This window comes from Danio rerio, chromosome 18 (assembly GCF_052040795.2).
Source record: "Danio rerio strain M-AB ecotype USA chromosome 18, GRCz13ab, whole genome shotgun sequence".
NCBI lineage: Eukaryota > Metazoa > Chordata > Actinopteri > Cypriniformes > Danionidae > Danio > Danio rerio.
The window spans coordinates 10,241,506-10,265,644 of NC_141038.1; the positions used below are offsets into that span (position 1 = coordinate 10,241,506).

Consider the following 24,139-nt stretch of genomic DNA (forward strand, 5'->3'; position numbering starts at 1 on the left):
ATAAAAAATGTAACACTTATGTCTGATGTAACGATGCTTAAAATTCACAGTATTAAATGAGATTTTAATATATATATATATATATATATATATATATATATATATATATATATATATATATATATATATATATATATATATATATATATAAATAATAATTGCAAAAATTACTGTTTAATTTTGTACAATTAAATAGCAAGCATAACATTAAACATTACTAGTATTATTATTATTATTATTATTATTTATTAAAGGGACTATGTATCTCGACTGGCCTGGGAACGCCTCCGGATTCCCCCGGAAGAGGGAAGTCTGGGGTTCTCTTCTAAGATTGCTGCCACCACGACGCGGTCGGAAAAGCGGATGCAAATGAATGAGTGAGTGAACGATTTATTATTATTATCACTATTAATATACAACGGTTCTGTCTGGTTATCGAATCTGATTGGCTGATAGCCGTGCGAAATTCTGCACTCCTCAGCTTCCTACAAAACAGCTCTCCAACAGCTTCTTCACTCTTGTGTATTACTCCGCCCACACGACAATAAACTCACTAACATTACAGTTTGACAAATATTGTAACTGTTGGACAACGTAATGTATTTTTAATGCCTTTTTTAGGCGGAAATGTAGTTAATTCGATTGAAACTGCAGTTAATTATAAGTATGGTGCCTATTTTAAAATATTTATAATTTTGGAGAGCATGTTTTTGACCGCCGCAAGATGGCGACAGAGACTGCATAAGTGCTTAGAGGAGAAAAACTCAGCGTTTTGTTTTCGTATTTCAAACAGCTGACCAAATGATTATAGAACTGGTAAATGGCATTCTGAGTCGATCTCTTTTTTTTGTAGTGCTGTATTATACCACAGTAATCTGGTAGTTTGGTTTTTTCGGGGTTAATTAATGTGATCTCCCGATTGCAACAGAGAAATACTGGGCAGCCTAACCTAATCTCTAGAGTCTAGACTGATCATGCCTTTCAGCCGTATAATCTTAAATGTGAGCAAAGTCACCTGTTTTTTAGACATTATGCTAGAAAATCATTCAAATTCTAGCTCTAAAGTGATGTTTGTGTACTGGCAACAGTTTCTACTGTTCTGACCGTCAGCTGCAGATGTGAATAAGAGGTGGAAGAAAGTAGTTCCTCTTACAAAAAAGGTTTTTGAGACTCTCCGTGTTTGATTTTCATTTGTATATACACGATCATGCCCTTAAACTTTTGTATAAATGCAGTATTACTCTCGTAGCAGTGGGGTATTTTTGTATATGCAGCCATATCACACTGCTTCTCGTGTGATATTGCTAATATATTCTATCACCACCTGATACTAACTTAGTAGCCTTAGTAGTCCTTTACTATGCATCATGACATTTACTTACATAATTCTGGAGCCTCTTCTTACATTATAAAATTTCAACTCAAATCAATATTTAATGTGCATTTTTTATTTATTTTATGAGTACTCGTGTAATCAACTAAATTATGCACAGTCTGTTGGTCATTTTTGCAAAATAAGCCCCTCCAGTATCAAATAAGACCTCTCTGTTTCAAGTGAGGGTTTTGATTACCCTTACGAGGTTTATTTTGCATCTCCACATTATTCTTAAAGCATTCGTTATAATTATGCTGCCTTTTCTATCATCCCCGTTTGGAGTTTTCTGCATCGTTTCCTCTCTCAAAACTTCTAGCTATCATTTGCTCTCTCCCTCTGTGAGTTTGCCTTTGAATGTGTTTGTGCAGAGTCACAGATAAGTGTGGCATAATCCCATCTACTTGCCGCGGCAAACCTGAGCATGCTGAGCACTTTAACATAGTTTATTTTTACCTGGCTTTCTCTCCTTCAGCTGTCAGTCAATGCCGAGTTCTCAGCGGCGCTGACAGAAGGTGCCTCATTCTCCCAGTCGCAATCAAGACACACAGAGTCTCTAATTACAGAGCCTGTAAACCCATCGCTTCACAACCACAGACTGACACAGATATGCCGTAAACTCATACAGTACTAGTCTAAGAAAAACCGCGAGGAGAAAGACAAAACAAAACAGAGCAGGTTACCTCTAAAGTTGACGTGCAGCAGAAAGTCCCGGTAGAGTTTCCTGCCATCAAGACTGCGCATGGCATCACACAAACGTGTAGTGTTGGCACACAAAGTCCGTTGCATGCGATGCAAAGCATGCGCCATGGCATACACTGCATTTACCACAAACATAATCTTTGATTCTGGCTCAAAATTGGACTTGTCGATAACCAGTTCCTGGTCACAAGGTGGCTTTGGGGTTCCTGCCCCTGTTGCTGACGTCCCACCCAATGAACACTGAAACTTTTGCTCCCAGAAGTCTTTGAACCAGGGGTTGCGATGGTTAATTTGGGGCGTGAGGGTCTGGAAGTAACGGTTGAAATCTGGTATGGGATGAGCCGCTAGCTCCAGCGTGATTGCACCATCTGCTGTGAATTCGTTCCCTTTGACGATGCTCTCTTGCGCCCCCCATCCGTCGCTGGCCACCCAGAGGAAAGATGCGTTGAGGCGGGCGGCAGCGGCGATTAGTTCTCTTGCGTCGTCGCTACGTAGAAAAAGAACAGCGACGCGAGCTGTGGGCTTCTGGAGGAGCTGGCGGACCACGGCCTCATATGAAGAACGCTTTGCGCTAGATCGTCCTACTTTTTCCGAAGTAGCGATGCAGATGTTTCTCAAACGCGCTTGTTGCTCGAAGGCTTCGATTCCTGTTTCTCCATAGTCTCCCTCTGAGGCCACGGTGGAAACGTAGGTCCAGTTGAAGGCCCGTAAGATCTCCGCCATGGCCTTGGCCTGGTAGAAATCTGGAGGGACGGTTCGTGCAAAGTAGTCATAGCGGGATTTGTCGCTGAGTTTGGCACTGGTACTAGCATAGCTGATCTGAGGGATCTGAAACAACCGCAGCAGGTTTGCAACCTGAGAGAAAAACACAAACATATAGAGCGATGCATTACAAACTCTGTTTTAATCAATAAGTCAGCACCCTATTAAATAATCATCCAGAGTCTATGATACATAAAATATTCTTTTTTTAGTCATTTGATTGGATCAAGCCACATTAGCCCAATTAAGAGGACGCATGCAGTCTCAGCAGGGCTGAGCAGCGTGAAAACGTTTCTCTTTGGTGAGATGCAGCTTGGCTCCTCCATATCACACATCCCACGCTAAGTGCGCAGGAATGCACAGGAAAACATCTCCATTCCTGCATAACACTGACACTGGTGCGTACAATGATTCAAGTCTTTACGTCAAAGCTAAGACAGCTTGCAGCTTCTTTATTGTGCAATCATTATTTTGTGTAATGAATTCTCAATAGTGCTTATTGTCCTGCTGCTATATTGATGTTCAGGTGTAAGAAGAGCTTAAAGTCAACATGACATCTAAATTGATGATCTAACTTTTGCTTGCATGCTTCTTTTTATTGATTCAACAAAATGTGTAGTTGGAAAAAGCCTATTAGGAACGTCCTGTGTTTTTAGACTTCTACACTAAATTAAATCAGGTCATTGTAAATCACAGGTAAACCGAATACTGGATAACCAGGAATGCTGCTTCATGTTTCACACAATTTAGCCAAATTTAACAATTGATACAGGGTAATCATTTTGTTTATGTTTCACATGGTAAAATCCTAGGGTAAACATCCACATTTGTGTATTTGTGGGGTCAGTGTAAATGTCACACAACTCATTTACATTAAAGGGATGGTTCACCCAAAAATTTTAATTCTGTACTCACCCTTGCTCAAAACCTATTTTGAGTTTCTTCTCTTTTATCGAACACAAACAAAGATAATTTGAATACTGCTGGTTGTTGGCACACATTAACACTCATAGTTATTTAATTTCTAATATGGAAGTTGATGTGTGCCAGCAACCAGCATTCTTCAATATATATTCTTTTGTGTTTACCAGAAGAAAGAAACACCATAAGGGTTTAAAACCACATGAGGGAGAGTAAATTATGAGGTTACTTTTGGGGGAACTATTCCTTCAAGGCTTACATGTTGTGTGTATTATATAACATACTATTGTAAAGTTTGACTCTGGTTCATCAGTGTGCTATTCATGAATAAATTGCTTTAATAATGTAAAATAAAAAATGTCACTGAGGACATTGTGCTCAGCAGACATTCGACATCATAAGATGCTAATATTAGGTTAGATTTAGGTCACCAGTATCTAAGGACAATGTTATTTTGCCGTCAAATGACTTTGATTTGGATGATTTTAGGTTGTGTTGAAAAGTGATCAAAATTCAACGTCCTACCAACGTCTTAAACCAACATATCATATCACATATTGATGTCAAATACTGACATTTATTTGTCAGGTATGGCAACCAAAATCCAATGTCTGATCAATGTTATAGTGGTAACGTCTGCACAATGTGAAGCTGTAACATCATTCATTCATTCATTTTCTTTTTGGCTAAATCCCTCATCAGGGGTCACCACAGCGGAATGAACTGCCAACTGCAATCCCATCTCTGGAAAACATCCGTACACACTCAATCACACTTATACATTACGGACAATTTAGTCTACTCAATTGACCTATACCACATGTCTTTGTACTGTGGGTGAAACCGGAGCACCCGGAGGAAACCCTCGCGAACACAGGGAGAACATGCAAACTCCACACAGAAATGCCAACTGACCCAGCCGAGGCTCAAACCAGCAACCTTCTTGCTGTGAGGTGACAACACTACGTACTGTGCCACTGCATCGCCCAGCTGTAACATCATTAGACGTTGATTTGGGTGATTTTAGGTTGTGTTGATTTATTTGTCAGGTATGGCAACCAAAATTCAACGTCTGATAAACATCATATTGTTAACATCCATACATGGCCAAGCCGTAACATCATTAGACGTTGATATTTGGTTGATTTTAGGTTGTGTTAGAAAGTGACCAAAATCCAACGTCGAGCCAACATCTTAAACCAACATCTTGACATCAGATACTGACATTTATTTGTCAGGTATACGACGACCAAAATTCAACGTCTGATAAACGTCATATTGGTAACGTCTGCACTATGTCAAGCTGTAACATCATATGTTGATATTTGGTTGATTTTAGGTTGCTTTGGAAAGTGACCAAAAACCAACGTCGAGCTAACATCTTAAAACAACGTCATATTAATGTCAAATACTGACATTTATTTATCAGGTATGACAACCAAAATCCAAAGTCTGATAGACATCATATTGGTAACGTCCACACAACGTCAAGCTGTAACATCATTCGACGTTGATATTTTTAGTTTTAGTTTAGTTTTGGTGACTGCTGATTAATATAGGGAAGAAGCCGAAAAGAAAATGAATGAATAAATTTTGTTGTTTTTAGGTTGCGTTGGAAAGTAACTAAAATACAACATCTGTCTGACACTGTACATTGATGTCGGCCTGACATTGGGTTCTTACGTCAACCCGATTTTCATTTTCAAACAAAATGCAATGATGTCATGTTGACGTCCTGTGCCTGTTGGGTGCTATTGGCTAATGTTAACAAATACAGAACTAACTATTTAGGTAGTGTTTTGCCAAGTTTGCATTATGTCTGTCTTCATTATGATTTTTAATTTTCATTTGTAACTTGATAGATAGAACAAGTGATAATGTTAAAATGTTTATCAGACCTTTGTACACTGTAAAAAATATAACTTAATTAACAGTATCCATATTTTAGGATTTTAAAGTTATGAATTGCATTATGGGACTTTTCTCTACCCTGTTGACACTTCATGTGGAAAATTCAACAAATTTTAAAAGTAAAATGAGTCAAGAAATGGGTTGAAGTGTATCTAAATATCTCAGAGTGCAACAAAAATACCTGAACTTTTTGTTTCTTTAGAAAAAAAAATATTTATACAGTTTTCCCCCCATTCAATGGAGAGTAAACCTGCATCCCTGTGAACGCAGAGATATGATGCAACTTAAAAGAATCTGCAGGAATGAGGGACAGAAGTGTACACTGGCTCTCAGGAGTGACTCTGCCAGAGGGAGAGAGGCGGGATTGTCAAACAACAGCCGGTGTCGTGACAGAAAAACAATGGCCAGTCGCTGGCGATGAAAGCAGAGCGATGGATAACAATGGTTATCTAACGAGAGACCACAGCGAGGTCACAATTCTCCAAGCTCTTTGGCAGAAACAGGCAATATCACTAAATAAAACTGCAGGGAGACCACGGGGGGAAAAGACTGATGGGGAACAAGAAAAAGATGGAGAGGGAAGGAGGGTTAGACAGATTACGGACTTTGGAACTGATAGAGGAAGTCAGCTTTAACTGAGCCACAAATGGATAGAGGGTTATGCAAAATTATGCAAATTTCCATGGCTCTGTCACCAGTGCTACTAGAAAGCAACAACGCGCAACACACAATAGCATAGCCGCAGTGCTAATCCTTGCACGTACAAGAGGAATGCAAAAAGAAAACTGGATTTACAGGGGCGAAGAATGGAAATGGGGGTGGCGCAGTTTTATATGTAGGCAGGTGTTTAGGACGAGACAATGCAGGCAACGCCATTTTTTCATGCATCTGCCATTTTTTAAGATTTTTGGCTTTTCATAAACAATTCTAGTTCAGTCTGATGCAAAGGAAACCTCTGAAATACACTTTTAAAGTCAGTGTAAATAAAAAATTTGCAATGTTTATTTGGTTTTCTAGATCAGAGATGCACAAAGTAGGGGTCAATTGACAAAGTTGGCAAATGGTAACCTTTAATTTGGCCCACCATCCCATCCGGAAAGATGGGGAGGTGGTTGGGGCAAAAGCCTTTAAAAGTGATCGCCATTTTGAATTTAACGTATAACCCCTGGTTTTATTTCTGAGCTACAAAAACAGTCACTGAAATTCAATTAAATAGTGTAAATCAGACTTTAAATATAAATACTGTCAGCAAACTGCACAAGACCTCTGCAAGCAAATCGAAGCAAGCTCGATTAGTGTATTCAGCATCGAACTTGTGTTATAAATGGGACTGTTTATGTTTTACTTTAATCAGTTCATTCATTCATTTTCTTTTCGGCTTAGTCCCTTTATTGATCTGGGGTCGCCACAGCGGAATAAACTGCCAACTTATCCAACATATATTTTAAGCAGCGGATACCCTTTCAGGCGTACCCGATCACTGGGAAACACCCATAAACTCCCATTCACACACATACACTTTGGACAATTTAGCCTACCCAATTCACCTGTGACACATCTCTTTGGACTTGTAGTGGAAACTGGAGTAACAACGTGGGGAGAACATGCAAACTCCACACTGAAATGCCAACTGACTCAGCCGAGGCTCGAACCAGCCACCGTGACGGAATAAGATCACTATAAAATGTTAAAAATGGTATTGGTTCATTCCGTTGTGGAGACCTCAGATAAATAAAGGGACTAAGCTGAAAAGAAAATGTATGAATGAATAAAAATGATACTGCATTAGTCAATATGATTAAAGCAATGTTTTCTAATTATTTTGAAATATTACCAAATAAATTATAAAATTACCCATGGCAAATGTAATATATACGGTTTGGTATTTATTTGGCCAACAGTCCTCAATCAAGTTTGCTTTAGATAAAAGTTTGGGCACCCCTGCTTTAGATGAACAATTAATCCTTCAAAGTTAATTCACTGGAAAAAAATGTTTATTTGGTACTATTCAAAGTCGGATGTTTTGCTTCCGCATGTTTTCACACAATATTTTTAACTAAGCCTGTCATATTGTTAATTTGCAACGAGGGAAAGGCTTGCAAAAAAAGCTCCGCCCCCTACTCATATTTCATTTCAGTTAGAAGGGCATCAACATACTGGAATAAAAGACTCAGCAACTTCCAGTTCACACAGACATTAAATGTTTAATTTGTCACACTTAATACATTCATTCATTTTCTTTTTTAGCTTAGTCCCTTTATTAATCTAGGGTTGCCACAGCGGAATAAACCGCCAACTTATCCAGCACATGTTTTACACAGCAAATACCCTTCCAGCTGCAACCTATCACTGGGAAACACCCATACACTGTTATTCATACTCATACACTACAGAAAATTTAGCCTACCCAATTCACCTTTATCGCATGTCTTTGGACTTGTCAGGGAAACCAGAGCACCCAGAGGGAACCCATGCGAATACAGGAAGAACATGCAAACTCCACTGAGAAATGCCAACTAACCCAGCCGAGGCTCGAACCTGCGACCTTCTTGCTTTGAGGCGAGAGCGCTACCCACTGCACCACTATGCTGCCTTGATCAATACACTTTTTGTAAAATTATTTTTTTCTTAAAATATTCACTTCAGCAACACTTGCACCACACAAAGTTTTTTTTATATCTTCTGAAGGTTTTTAAAGAGGGATATGTATACATAATTTTCCTGAATATATAGGGGTTAGGCAATGCTGCAAAACTGAAACAACCAATTTAGTGTTGGAGGTTTCATGGCTAAATTTGACAAGCCTGGTAGCCAATCTTCACTAATTGCAAACTCCACAACTAAAGCAGCTTCCACACTGCACTTTTCGCTCTATAGACTTCCATTCATATAGATGCAGCAGACTAGAAATGCAAGATTATGTGACAATTTTGTCACTGCATTTTAACTTTGTTGAACTCTGACCTGCGAAATCACATCACAAACGTGATGAAGGTTGAAGGTTTAATTAGCAGAGTTCCACAGTGTCAATATACATGGCCAGGCTGCTATAGCCAAACCTTTGGTTACTTGTGCCAATGCCAAACGTCGGTTTCAATAGTGCCAGCAATGAAAATCTTGGGCTATGGACAATGTGAAACGTATTGTTTTCTGATGAGTCCATCTACACTGTCTTCCCCACATCCAGGAGAGTTATGGTGTGGAGAAGCCCCAAAGAAGTGTACCACCCATACTGTTGCATGCTCAGAGTGAAGCATGGAGGTGGATCAGTGATGGTTTGGTCTGCAATATATTGGTATTCCCTAAGTCTAATACTTGTGCTAGATGAGCACGTCACTGCAAAGGACTAGCGAATCATTCTGGAGGGCAATGTGCACCCAGTGATTCAAACATTGTGCGAGAATTTACAGAGTGATAAAAAGAGATACAGGTGGCATGGTGGCTCAGTAGTTAGCACTGTCGCCTTACAGAACGAAGGTTGCTGATTCGAGTCCCGGCTGGGCCAGTTGTCATTTCAGTGTGGAGTTTGCATGTTCTCTAGCAGGTCGTGTGGGTTTACTCCAGGTGCTCCGGTTTTCCCCACAGTCCAAAGACATGTGCTATAGTAGAGTTGAATTTGCCATAGTGTATGAGTGTGTTTGTGAACGTGTGTATGGATGTTTCCCTGTACTGGGTTGCTGCTGGATGGCATTCGCTACAAAAAACATATGCCGGAATAGTTGGCAGTTCATTCTGCTGTGGCGACCTCTGAAAGGAAAACGAATGAATGAATAAAAATAAATACTCAAAATCCCTTCAGAAAAAACCTTTGACTCTTAATATTTCTGAAAAAAAGGAAGCTGGCTTCTTCCAATGTTCAGATTGCTGTGCTAAAAATAGATGCAAATTAGCACATATTGAATTAAATAAAGGCTCATTTTCATATTAAAGCATAACATTTTAGAACACTTGTATTGTTTCTTAATGTAATGTATCAGCTGGGGAAGTATGGTGATATATATTGGTTCATATTCACCTGCAGTGTCTTGCCTTAAATAATGAATTGGGCTTTTCATAGTTTGTTAGGGAAAAAAGAGCTGTGTTGTTGTTTTGCCAAGTAGATTTCTGGAGGGTGAAGAACAAATTTGTGATTCACAAAGACGAACCGGCAAATAATTCAGTGAGAAATAATGAATTCATCCAAACTGTACACTAATAAAAGAGGTTTATTTAGGTGACTGTGCTGAAAATGTGTACTCGAGGATCTCAAGGGAGGTTACACTACAAAGAGGGGGTTTTCTGCTTCGTTCATGTGTAGTTCATTAAATAGGGCTAATTAAACTCGGCTCTTGAATGTCTGATTTCGACTGTATTGCATGCAATCATTTGAAATATGTAAAATCTAAATTTGTTTAAACCAATTGAGTTGTTTTGTTTTCTATTTGTTTGTTTATTTATCTATATTTACATTACATTCTTGTATTGGTCCATAATTTATTTCATGAAGTTTTTATTTTAAGGTTTATAATCTGTATAAATGTTCAAATAGCAGTATAGTTTTGTAGGCGACCCCAAAGATAGTTATTTACTATATATTTTTAAAAATATTTTTTAATGCTTGTTTTTATTTAGATAGATAGATAGATAGATAGATAGATAGATAGACAGACAGACAGACAGACAGACAGACAGATAGATAGATAGATAGATAGATAGATAGATAGATAGATAGATAGATAGATAGATAGATAGATAGATAGATAGATAGATAGATAGATAGATAGATAGATAGATAGATAGATAGATAGATAGATAGACAGATAGATCATAATACATTAAATAATATTTTAACTGTGAATTTTAAGTTGCAAAAACTTTATTTTTCCACAATTAATTATAATTGATTAGTAACTATTACTAAAATGATTATAGTAACTGGTTAATTTTCTGCACAACAACAAAAATTGACTAATAATTTCTGTGTTAAATTACTTTACCATGTTTACTTTGTTTACTTATGCATGTATGTATGTATTCATTTATTTAGATATTTGGAAAATTGGATTTATTACATAAATTACACAACTATATACCTGAAATCAGTGGTCTCAAACTCAATTCCTGGAGTGCCACGCCTCTTCATAATTTAGCTCCAACCACCTCCTACTCACCTGCTTAATAGTCTCCAGTAATCTTGAGTTTGAGACCCAAATTTAAATGTTGAGACTTTATAAAACAAATGGCAAACTAGCCCAACATTGGCTGCCTCCACATAATTTGGACATGTACAAGTGGTTGGTACAACTTCAAGACATTATAATGTTGGAGTTATCCACAGCGTGAGTGAACTTGGTACAAATGAGTACATTACAGATCTGGACTTTAGCTGCTGACAAAATCTCCTTGTTTATTGCAAAAAGAAATGATCAGGATTCAGAATGATTGCCTTGGTTTGTATAATTGATATTTGATACTGTATTCTGTTTTTGTTTTTATCTTAACTTCTATTCATTGTAAAGCCCAGTTTCAAGAGACCGCAGGGGAGGAGCGTGGGTTTTTTTTTCTTTTTTTTTAATTGATATGTTTCATTATATAGGTTTTTCAGCCTGTATGTTTTGTTAACAATTAATAATAATAATAATAAAAAAACATCAAACAGAAATAAATAAATAAATAAATAAATAAATAAATGGCTAAAATTAATAACTAATTTCTTTCCTTTGTTTGTTTGTTTAGTCGGTTGGTCATTTATTTATATACTTAGCATTTCAGATGTTTTAAAATTAGATTAAATTCGGGGTGACGCTGTGGCTAAGTGGTTAGCTCTGTCGCCCCACAGCAAGAAGGTTGCTGGTTCGAGTCCCTGCTGGACCAGTTGCCATTTCTGTGTGGAGTTTGCATGTTCTTCACGTGTTGGCGTAGGTTTCCTTAGGGTGCTCCAGTTTTCTCCCACAGTCTAAACACATGTGATATAGAATTGAATAAACTTAATTGGCTGTAGTGTATTAGTGTTAATGAGTGTGTATGGATGTTTCCCAGTACTGGGTTGCAGCTGGAAGGTCAATCTGCTGTGTAAAACCTATGCTGGATAAGTTTGCGGTTCATTCCAGTGTGGCGACCCCTGATGAATAAAGGGACTAAGCCGAAGGAAAATAAATGAATGAATATTGCTAAATTGTGTAAGCTTTATCTAGATTTAAGATCAAACCGACAGTTTCTAACCTGTATAGAGACACTGCTAAAAGATCCACCAATGACTCCTGCTATAGCCAGTGGACTGTCCTCCTGAAGAGCGTAAGACCCGTCGGGACAGATGAACTCCGTATCATCCACTTTCGTAAGGGACGCCCTGACGAACTCCAATGCCTGTTCGAGAGCATAGGTGTCCCTCGAGCACGTGTCCAAAATATGGACTCCCAAAACCACACCCGGCAGCAGCGCCACGTCCTGATTGATCTGATCGATAGCGAAGAGCATTGCCTCAAGCCTCTGGATGCCTCGGTCTTCATTGATCCGGCCGCACTCGTCCATGCCCATGCCCTTCTCGTGAATGGGGAACAGGCCTCCCAGAACCAGGTCTCCGTCGATCTTGATTTCCTTGCGGGGAGAGTCTCCTCTGGACTGCAGGAGTCCGGCAGACAGCAGGAGCAGAGCACGGACAGCTGACCACATCGTTTAAGGACAGAAGACTGAGGACGTGTTACGGTTGGGCGGGGAGAACGAGGGTGAAAGAGGGTAGGTGTCAAGGAACCGAGAGAGGCATGAAGGGGCAGCAGGGAGCTCTGTCGGGTTACTCATGGAGATCCACAGCAGTGGGTTCAGCTGTTCAACTGCAGACAAACAGGAGAGAAAGAGGCAACGTAAGATGCTGATTTAATTCAATTCAATTCATCTTTATTTCTATAGCGCTTTTACAATGCAGATTGTGTAAGGCAGCTTAACACAGAAGTTCTAGTACATTGAAGCTGTGTCAGTACAGTTTTCAGGGTTGAAGTATGAATTGGTACTAATATGACAACTAAACATTACTTCATTAAGACCTTAATGAGTTAAGGCAGGAATTCTCAATCGTTCGGCCACAGCCCACTAGCTGGCCTCAGCAATCCTGCAGGTGGGCCGTGAGATTAAAATTAACTCTCAATATTATACTATAATTTTTGGATTGCGACATAATATTTGATATGTTAAAATTATCGAAGTAATTTACTTTTTTCCTGTTCTCTGATTGATTACTTCCAACTCAGTGCAAAAACAGCCTTATGAAGGCATCTGTCTGCATGTCTGTTCATTCACAAACTATGTGTATATTTAAAAAATAAATAAAAATAAATAAAATTATATATATTATATTTTTAGTTTTATATATAATTACATTTAAATAAATTATATTTTTTATAAAATGCTGATAATAGAAAATAATTGAAGGCACAACAAATGTTTAATATTTTTGTTATAATAATATAATAGAATGTATAATTTGTTAATAAATAAAGGTTTAAATGAGCAATTTTTACACATTTTATTTTAGAGAATTTTATTTTAGACATATTGGAGAAAGTGGGCCCCGCAGTGAAAAGGGTTGCGAGCCCCTGAGTTAAGGCATGTACTAATCAAAGACTAACTTTCACTACAATATGAGTCACATTAATTCATGTGTGAATAATGGCTAGCTTAATTGTCAGTTCATGTTTGTCAATTAATGTATTAATTAACTCTTTCATTTAAGCTAAATGTAACTAACATGAACTCATGAGCTGTTAATGTACCCTTATGTCATGACTTGAAGGAACACATTATTATTAACTCATTCTTAACTACTGATGAAATCCTTTATTTAAACAGTTTATTTTGATGTAGACAGAACACTTCTATTGGTTTTTAATGTACTTGATGACCATTACGTTTAAACACAGAAGTTCATGAGTGTTAATAACGAGTTAATGATAATGATATTCACATTAAGATATAAAGACAGTTAGCCATTTTTAATGTCTAAAAGTCAATCGATGTGAATAAGACCGGAAGTCTCGAGCCAAAAAGATTCCAATGCATGCACCTGCTTGTATGTGAAGAACAAGGTCAATACTCTACTCTTATATTACAGTATAATTGGTATTGAAGTACTTATAGTCAGTTGTATGTAATAAAAATATAATAAAAAATAAAGTGTTCCCAAAATATACAAAAAAAGTAGTCCATCTTGTCAAGGAGTGTGTTGTTTGAGTGCACTGTGTGCACTTTCCATCGAACAAAATGTCCTGGTATCTTCTTTAGCACAGTGGTTATCACAGGCTTTATTTTGCTCAGAAATCCAAAACAGCCCCTATAAAGAGCCAAAGGAAATCCTTAGGGAACTTCTGGGTCAGAAATGCCTTTTCTCTTCCAGGCGTTTGGAGTAACACCTGAACACTTCAGTTACCTGCATAGAAAATCTCTGTCCGGCGGCATTACTGAGACAGCTTCTCCCTCTGCTGAATTAAACAGACTTGTGAAAGTCGAGTGAAGAGACTCAGACTTCATCATTACACATTTCAGAGCTCTCCTGTGTTTTGCACAATTTGCAGGGTCATTTCATTCTCTATAATCACAGTGTTTTGTTTAGAACTGATAGAAGATTGTCTGCAAAACCAACCTGCCAGTTATACAAGAGTCACACACACACAAAAACAAATAGCAACAAATTCACCCAACGCCAACTCCTCCGCGCCTTCCGTACTCTTACAAATGCATTTGTCAAAACAGATTTTCAAGGATGGAAAACACATGAGGAACATAAATTAGTCAGCACAGAAGCTCAGACAGAAGATGCAACAGTTGAGCTGACAAGAAATGAAAAAAAAAAAAAACTTTGTGTCTGCTGAAATTGTTATATTTTTTTCCATCAGTCTTCCTTTTTAACCTTAATGTATCACAATGAGCTGGCAATTGGATAAAATCATTAGCATATTTTGAATTACTATACACAGGCTTTTCTTTGGAGCAGATATTCATAATAGTAAAACATTTTGGGGTTTACCCAATTTCACAGACGTTTGTGAACTAAAATTAAACAAGAAGCCAGAATTTTGAATTTGTGGTCTCAAACTAGATTTACATTTCAGTTTGGATCAATCCTTTAAACTGCATCAATATGGCAGATGTCATAGTTTTGGTTCAAGACCATTTAACAATTTTTATGCTAAATTGCTGAATTTAAATTTACATGAGCTGCTAATCAGCCTAGTTTAAGCCTATTTAATTAACCAGCATCAGGACATGGACACACTGGGGTGGTGTTTTTTAACATTTCAATGTTTACGAACAGATCACATCAAAAGAACACCAGTGATCTTGACAAACTATACATCGGTCTAAAGCTACACCCCTCAAGCAGCTATTGTAGCTTGCTGTTTTTCAATGGGAAGCTTATAAAGAATGTATTTGCTAAATTTGTGTAAGTTGTACAGAACATGCTTAGATATGGAGAACATACTTAATAAAAAGTTAAAACATATTCTTTGCTGTACATCACGGCTTATTTTGAAAGCTAAGAATCCTCAGAACATCATCTCATCAAATATGTTTAGTCCATTGACATAATAGTGTTGAATTATTGATTCTTTGTTTATGTTACCATTTATGCTGGAGACCTGTTTTTTACATTTACTATGTTATTTACATGCAAAAATGATGTCTTTGTAGTAAAAAGAAAGATGATGTCAGTGTTACACATAAAATGAGACCACAAACTGATAAAAAAGTCAAAGTTAATAAAATCCAACCAGAGCAGTCGAGTGTTTTGATGTTCTGCATATGCTTTCTTGCTTTTAGCCAGTAACTTGCTTTCTAGCTTAACTAATGGAGAATTTACACCAAAGGGTGCATGATCTTTCGAAATACACTACCTGAGAAAAGTCTTGTTTATCCAACCTTTCCAAGTTTTAGGATCAACATTCAATAATCAATAATAACCTGACTTCTAGTTGATCATTTGGTATCAGAAGTGGCTTATATGAAAGGCAAAGGCCTCTAGATTACATTTATTTTACCAAAATAAAATATGATCATGCTTTAATTTTTAATTAATTCGGACAGTAAGGTCCTAAAAAAGTCTTGTCACTTAACAGAAATAATGTACAGTATAGAATATAAAGTCATGGTGCATTGGGAAAATAATAAATATTGTGTATCCCATGAGCTTGGAGGACTGCATCCATACATCTCTGCAATGACTCAAGTAACTTATTAATAAAGTCATCTGGAATGGCAAAGAAAGCGTTCTTGCAGGACTCCCAGAGTTCATCAATATTCTTTGGATTCATCTTCAACACCTCCTCCATCTTACCCCAAACATGCTCAATAATGTTATTGTATGGTGACTGGGCTGGCCAATCCTGGAGCACCTTGACCGTCTTTGCTTTCAGGAACTTTGATGTGGAGGCATGCGAAGTATGAGGAGTGCTATCCTGCTAAGGAATTTGCCCTCACTTGTGGTTTTTAATGTAAAGGGCAGCACAGATGTCTTGATACCTCAAGCTGTTTATCTTTCCATCAACAATGCAGATATCTTGCACGCCTCCATACTGAATGTAACCCCAAATCATGATTTTTCCTTCATCAGACTTCACCAAACTGATTTCTGTGAAAATCGTTAGTCCATGCAGGTTCCAATAGATCATCTGCAGTATTTGTGATGATTGGGATGCAGTTATTATACATTTATTATACATTTACATGTTAATATACATTTCTGCCACTTTTCCAAATGATTAACTATGAATCAAGTTATTATTTGTTGCTCCTACAACTGGGATCTACGACAAGACTTTAGTCAGGTAGTGTATAAACCAATTTATCACAAAAAGGAATGAACAAATACTTATTGCACAGTTTGTTAAAAGTCTTACAACAGAATAAAAACTGTCATGAAACTGATCTGATCTGCTCCTCAGACTTTAGTACCACCTGCCTGATGGCATGAGCATGAGCAGACTATGGCTGGAGTGGGTTGGATCCCTTAAAATGCTGTTTTTCCTAGTCAAGCAAATAAGCTTCAATGTTTATTTTAGAGTTGATTTTTCAGCCTTGTTTATGGAGCTTGGATGACAGAAGTATGAAATACTAATTAAATCCTGAACCTACAACTTCTTCGATAATGCTACTAATTTAGCTGGCCAATAAATAGCTCGTCAGACACGCTCAGTGAATGGAGCTAATTGTCAATTTGATGGCATGTGTGTGTGTGTGTGTGTGTGTATTCATTTGCAGTAAAGTGGTGAAACCGTGCAAAAGGCAGCCTTGATATCTAAGCCTGGGTTTTGATCTTAGGGCTTGGGGAAAAAAAAAACTAAACATCCCTAATCTGATTTCCTCTTCCACTTTTCCTTGCAGAAGGGTGGGCGAGTGCAGGCGGCGGCGGCGGGGGGTGGATTTATGAGGTGTGCGAGATGGCTTGCTGGGTTTCCACGGCTCTGGCAGCTATACAAAGGCTCACAGCCTGGCCCGGAGATGGCTCCAAGGCTGGATAACACTCAACCGCAGTGATGCTATCTCCACCATGCAATGCAACACAAAGCACAACACGCAGGCCTCTGGCAGCATCACACCGACGGCAGCTTTTCTCATTATCTTCTTCCACCGTGAGTCAGTCTGCCAGTCGAACAGCGACAATCCTGCTCTCGCTGGGCAAAAGCTATGCTGCCGCCGCTTGCTCATACTCTTCCTCTCTCTCCTGAGGGGTCAGCGGGAGATCTGGAGAGGGGAGGGAGAGCGCTTTCTGCTTTGATGACAGACTCTTGGACTCTTCAGAAGTGGACCGGTGTTGTTTTAGCACACTGAGTCTCTGTGGCCACACCGGCTGAGAGGAAATTCATGAGCGCTTCCCTCCCTCACACCCTGACGCTGAGCAGAGTGAGTGAGAATGCGAGGAGAAAGTGAGAGCGGCCAGCAGTCAGACAACATCCACCAGTTTAAAACTGACAAACGCCACGAGGAGACAACAGGGCTGTACTTTCAAGAACCGAATAGGAATTTGAATTCAATTGGCCAAACTCATTAGAAGATTTCTTTGGAATCTATGCATCTGTCAATCTGTCTGACCATCCATACATCCATCTCTATTTGCTATGATTTTGATCTATCCTGTCTGTCTGTGCATTCATCTTTTTTATCCATTTGTCCAGCAATATTTTTTTCATTCTTTCCATCCATCCACACATTAATCTGTTGCATCCAGCCATCCATCCATTATTCTGTCAATCTTTCCATCCATGCATTCGTCCGTCGGTCCATCCATCCGTCCGTCTGTCCGTCCATCCATCCATCCATCCATCCATCAATCCATCCATCCATCTATCATGTTATATTGTTTTATCGATCTGTCTGTCCATCCATCCGTTCTTTCATCAATCTATCTTTTCGTCTATTGTTATATAGAATTGTATTATTATTTGTTCCAACCACCATCCATCCTAAAGTCATCCATCCATCTACCATTCGTCCACTGTTATATAATTATCCATCCATCCATCTATCACTTGTTAGATCATTCTTTCCTTCTATCTATCAATTGTGCTATCATCCATCCATCCATCCATCCATCCATCCATCCATCATTTTGTCATTCTATTGTTTTCAATTAATCCTTTCTATCTGAACATTCTTTCTATCATCCATCCATTCTTGCAAATACAAACTCTAAAAATTCTGGGCTATTTTAGCTCAGTTTTCTGTAAAATATGGACAAAACCAACTGCCAAGTAATTTTTTTTTCAATAAAAGTTTTAATTTATAGGACCAAACTTAACCCAATATTTGGGTATATCTATATTTTACCTGGATAGAAATAACTTAGCATTTTTAGACTGTAGTATTATTTTATTTTTGCTTCATCCGTTCATCAATCTTTTCATTCATCTATTCAGTTCTATATAATCTGTTTTGCTTCTGTCCATCTATTATTCTATCATTCTTTTATTTATCCATCCATATTACTTTCTATCATTCTATTATCCATCCATCCATCCATCCATCCAATTTTGTATTGTTCTGTCGTTCTAACTGTCCATCCATCCATTCTATAATCATTTATTCCTCCATCTGTCCATTTATCATTCCAACCATCAATCTATCTATCCATTCATCTGTTTTATCCATTTATCATTCCAACCATCAATCTATCCATCCATCTTTCCATCATTCCAATTTTTCATCCATCCATACATCCGTCCGTCCATCCTTCCTTCCATCCTTCCATCTGTCCATCCATCCATCCGTCCGTCTGTCCATCCGTCCATCCACCAGTCCATCAAATAGAATCTATCAAACTACATTTTTTCTATCCTTGGATCCATTTATTCATTCCAACCATCAATCCATTAATTTGTTCTTAAACTGTCTCATCTCTATCATTCTGTCTGTCGTTCTTTACATCAATCCATCCATTCATCCATCCAGTGTTAATTATTTATTTAGAATGTAGGATTATTTTATTGTTGCTTCATCCATCTTTTCATCCATTCATTGTTAATCAGTTTTTTCTTCTGTCCCTCTATTATTCTATTTATTTATCCATCCATATTACTCTTTCTATCATCCATCCATCCATCCAATCATGCGTCATTCTATAATTTTTATATTGTTTTATCCAACCCTCAGTCTGTCAACTTTAAAAATCTTAACTTGACTAAACTTGTCTTTGTTGTGTACATTTAAGGTTTATTTAACCAGTTTACATTCATTGCCATTTCACCTTTCTCCAGTTAAGAATTGCAATTTAAAAGGCAATTAAGTCACACAATTCTGCTACACTAGAAAATAATGTCAGAGCATACAATCATTATATTGTCATGTGTAAAGGGGGTAAAATGAAATAAAGAAAACATAATTTAAGAAATAATACAGAAAAGCATACACAAATGCAACAAAGGTATAAGAACATATGCATGCTTCATATACAGTATGCACATTAATACAAAGTAAAACATAAAAATGTAATGATGTCTGCATGCCTCAGAAAAAAACGTTCCTTTTTGGTTGACGTCACTCTGTTTTTTTACCTAGTCCCTTTCCTCAGACCACCTCTCATATGGAAAGCAGCTTCATGATTCAATCAATTCCCGATGGATAAAAGTCCTGCATTATTTTCTCTTTGAATGTCCTGCTTCTCTCAGAAATGTATCCGACTGCACAGGTAAAACGGCTTTGAAATCTTGCTCTGTGATGCTTGTAGTCATGACACGCATACTTTATCATATAGTGTTCAGAAAGATCATAGAAGGTAAACCATTATTATGTATTGCTCTTATAAATATGTAGATCTTTAATCTGTGGAAATTTAATAACCAGCTATATGCTATTGTATCTACAAAGGGAGCCTCTGTGCATAATTTGTGCTAATGAATTATTTACATTCTGAGCTAAGGCTGGAATGTAATTTAAAGAACAGGTGTTAGCATGTGAAGTAAAAAAAAAAGTCCATTTCATATCTTATTTTTTTAATTATAGTCAGATAATGAGTTTAAATTTACAGTTTTGCTTATTACAATGTAAAAAAAAAAAAAGGTCATTAAATTCTTAGGAAAGTGAGTAGAGCAGTTTCCTTAAATGCAACAAGTTGACTTTTTCTAAAGGAACACTACACTATGCTCATTTTACAACTCCATTTTACCATTTTTCAAACCATCAGCCAACCTCAAGAGCACTTTTAGCTTAGCGTAGCATAGATCACTGAATCGGACTAGACCATTAGCATCTCACTCAAAAAATAATTTGGATAATTTTTTTATTTAAAGCTGGACACTTTTCTCAATACAGAGTTGTATGCTGGTTCATTCCACTGTGGCAAGCTCTGATAAATCCTAGACTAATCCGAAGGAAAAAGAATGAATGACTGACTGAAGCTTGACACTTATGTAGTTACATTGTTTACTAATAATAACGGAAAATGAAAAGTTGGTATTTTCTAGGTTGATACGGCTAGACTCTTATTCCAGTCTTTGATGCAGTATTATGGCTGGAAAAGGCAGAATGAAATTATGCAGATCAAGAGTCAAGCTTTAAATAGGAAAACTATCGAGACAAATTGGTCATTTTGAGTGTGATGCTAACGTTCTAATCTGACTTAATGATGTATGCTAAGCTAAGGTAAAAGGGCCCCAGCTAGACTCTTAGATTGGCTTAATGGATAATACTGGTAAAACTCAGCTTTTTTTTAACTCTAGGGGTGTGTATTTCTTAAGTAATAAGTAAACCCATTGCAACCATTAAGCTGACTACCTTTTTATAATTTTGCACATCATTGATTTACTTCTGATGATTTTATTCAGGTGTGTTTGAATAGGGAGATGCTGAAAATATGTACTGTTGATGTGCCATCAGGAACAGGGTTGGGAACCACTGCTGTAAACCACTGTTTTTCTCAAAAGTTGTTTGTAAAACATTTGTTTTTAGAACTTACTGCAATTGTTAATTTCTAACTAATTTCTCAAACAAACTCTAGTAAATTATTTTTATGATTTGTGCCTGGCCTACCAATATTTTCACTGCATGGAACTGGAGAAACAATGTATGACAATCAATGAGATCAAAAGGGTCAAGCTTTAAAATAGCAAATCTATCGAAAGACGTTGATTATTTAAAATGAGATGTCCTAACACCAAATCGATTAAATTAACTTAATATTAACCTAGTATTAATATTAATTAGATTAAACATAAAACAATTAGTTGACTCTTATAAAACCTCAAGAATTGTAAGTTGACTCTTATAAAACCTCAAGAATTGTGTTGATTCAACATAAAACAGGGAATTCTCCCGGTGCTCCCGATTAGCCAGTCCAGGCCTGCCGTAGTGTATGTGTGTGAATGCATGTTTCCCAGAACTGGGTTGCAACTGGAAGAGCATCCGCTGTGTAAAACTGAATAAGTTGGCGGTTCATTCTGTTGTGGCAACTCCTGATGAATAAAGGGACTAAGCTGAAAGAAAATGAATGAATAAAATATTGTATTTTTAAATAGTGCTTAATCTGGCTATTCTCCCGTAAATGTAATAACTCAACACGGAGAAAACTCGGAGTTCAAATCAATCCCTGAATATCTTAAAAATAATTATATGAAGACGCGCATTATCAAAGCTGCCAGCTTGGTCTGATTTTGACACATCTCCCTCAAATGTGGGAAGTCAGGTATTTTGTTCCTTCCCTACTGTAGCCAATATTTAAGCAGTTCCTCTTGGCTAATAATGTTAATTAGTTAAGAAGGGTAGGATGGAATAATGGTACGGGGCGTTTTTGGGTACAGAGAGGCTCAGGAATTAATTGGATTTTGCTTGCAGGCAGTTCCTTAACAGCATGCTTAAATCAAACAGCCAGCTCGAAAAATCAATTCCAAATTCCTGTGCCAAAAAAAAAAGGAATAGAAAAAATAATAATACTAAAGTTATCCCTTTTTCCAAACAACAATACTCTTCATCCGTGAAAACGAATAAATTTGTTTTTCTTGCTTCAAGGGCCACAAAGAAAGTAGTTGCAAAGTGTAAAGAAGAACTCTTTTGTTACGGTGCAATTATTTGGAAATTGTCTTTATTGGAGGGAGACTGGATCCTCCTGGGACAGAATACTTTCTATTAAATTGCATACTTGTGCTTTTATGAGAATTCAGGAATAACAGCAGGGCTCGGCGGTAAGGATGGCCTGGGGCCAGAGTAAGAGCGTTTCAGACCAGTTGACAGAACTGTCACTTGCCAGTGTTGCGTTGTCACTGCCTGTTATGTTTGTTTATTATGTGCATGCTTTATTCGTTTCAAGCTTAAACATTTGGTTTTCAGTGATGTATTGTAGCATTGTTCTGGCAAATTAAATATGTCACTGAGCATCACTGTAACATTATGCAGCTCGCTTGTGCAGATGAGGCTTTGTTGAAATTGTGAGAATGATTTATGGTACTATACATAGTGGAAGGATGGGTTAAAAATTCTTAAATGCATATACTGTAAACCAGTGTTTCCCAAGCCTGTTCCTGGAGGCACACCAGCAAACAATTTTATGTTTAATAGTCATCTAATAGACATCTAAATGTAGAAAGCTTGGGTAAAACAAGGCTGAACTTGGGCTGTCAGTGAACATCTAATAGACATCTAAGAATAGCCCAAAACTAGATTAGTCATCAAATTGACAGATTAGACAGACTTCATATGTGTAGTCATTCATTTCTGTTTATTTGATGACTAGTGTAGTTTTGACCTGTTCTTAGACGTCTATAAAATTTTCACTGACAAACAGGGAAACACTGACTGCAAATTTAGCCTTGTTTTAGCCAAGACGACTATGTTTAGATGACTATTAGACATCTGATAGACATCATTTAAGGACAAAAAAATAAAAAAAACGCTTGCTGGTACGCCAACAGTACATATTTTGGATGCCCCCCTTAATCTTACCCATTCATTTCAGGTTTTTGAGTCTCTTCTAATGTTCTGATGATTTGATTGGTGTGTTTGAATAGAAAGAGGTTGAAAATGTGTACTGTTGGTGTGCTGACAGATACAGGGTTAAAAAACACCGCTGTAAACCATAGTTTTTCTCAAAAATTGTTTGTAAATGTAAAACATTTCCTTTTTTTGAGTTACTGCGATGGTTAATTGCTAACTAATTTATCAAACAAAATTTAGTCAATTATTTTATGATGTTTTAAATGCACTTTTAGTTAACAATAATGTATGCAGCTTTGTTATATACTTTTGTTTTGTATGACTAGGGCAGATTATTCATTCATTTGTTTTCTTTTTGTCGTAGTCCTTTTATTAAACTGGGATCGCCACAGCGGAATGAACCGCCAACTTATCCAACATATGCTTTACGCAGCTGATGCCCTTCCAGCTGAAACCCATCACTGGGAAACTAGGGAAGATTAGTTAGTTGTAAAGATTTGGCCTATTCCAGTATTTTCACAGCATGGAACTAGAGAAAAAAAATCTCCAAATTTAAATAAAAATATTGTCATTTATATAATAAAGTAACTATTGGTCAAAATGACTAAAATTATGCCAATTTTAATTCATTTTTGGTCACAATGATACCAACGTTTTCATTTTAGAACAGTTTAAAAATCATAAAAAATAATTGGTGAAATAACCCTGATTTTTAATTACATCAAATAAAACACCTTTGTTATTTTGACCAATTGTCATTTTCTGATAAATAAAAACTCCCATTGACAATATTTGTAATCTAATTTTGGAAGAAATGTTATCAAATCTAGAATAAAAATCAATATTAACATTTTACTCAAACCCAAACCAAACAACTCTGACACTGAGATACTGTGAATATTCCCATTGTTGTAAATATACAGTTGAAGCCCCCTTGAATTATTAGGCCCCCTGTTTATTTTTTCCCCAATTTCTGTTTAACAGCGAGACAAATTTCTAAACATGGTAGTTTTGATAGCTCATTTTTCTGACAGTAAATAATATTTGACTAGATATTTTTCAAGACACTTATATACAGCTTAGAGG

General features: G+C 37.1%; 1 protein-coding gene and 1 long non-coding RNA gene across 4 annotated transcripts in view; one reads left to right on the forward strand and one right to left on the reverse strand.

The window, feature by feature from the left end:
* Positions 1-24,139, reverse strand: part of grm3 (glutamate receptor, metabotropic 3) — a 75,308-nt gene that overhangs the window by 32,176 nt on the left and 18,993 nt on the right. For 2 of the 3 annotated variants that reach the window (XR_015514376.1, XM_087292315.1), the window contains exons 2-3: positions 11,870-12,477; positions 2,056-2,929 (exon numbers count right to left, since the gene is read on the reverse strand). Coding sequence is in view for 2 of the 3 variants with exons in the window: in XM_087292315.1 (XP_087148441.1) it covers positions 2,056-2,929; positions 11,870-12,319 (1,324 nt within the window). In the remaining variant the exon portion in view is untranslated. 3 annotated transcript variants of the gene reach the window in all.
* Positions 290-18,102, forward strand: LOC147832747 (uncharacterized). The gene is made up of 2 exons (XR_015514738.1): positions 290-377; positions 17,018-18,102. It is a non-coding gene; the product is annotated as an uncharacterized LOC147832747 (long non-coding RNA).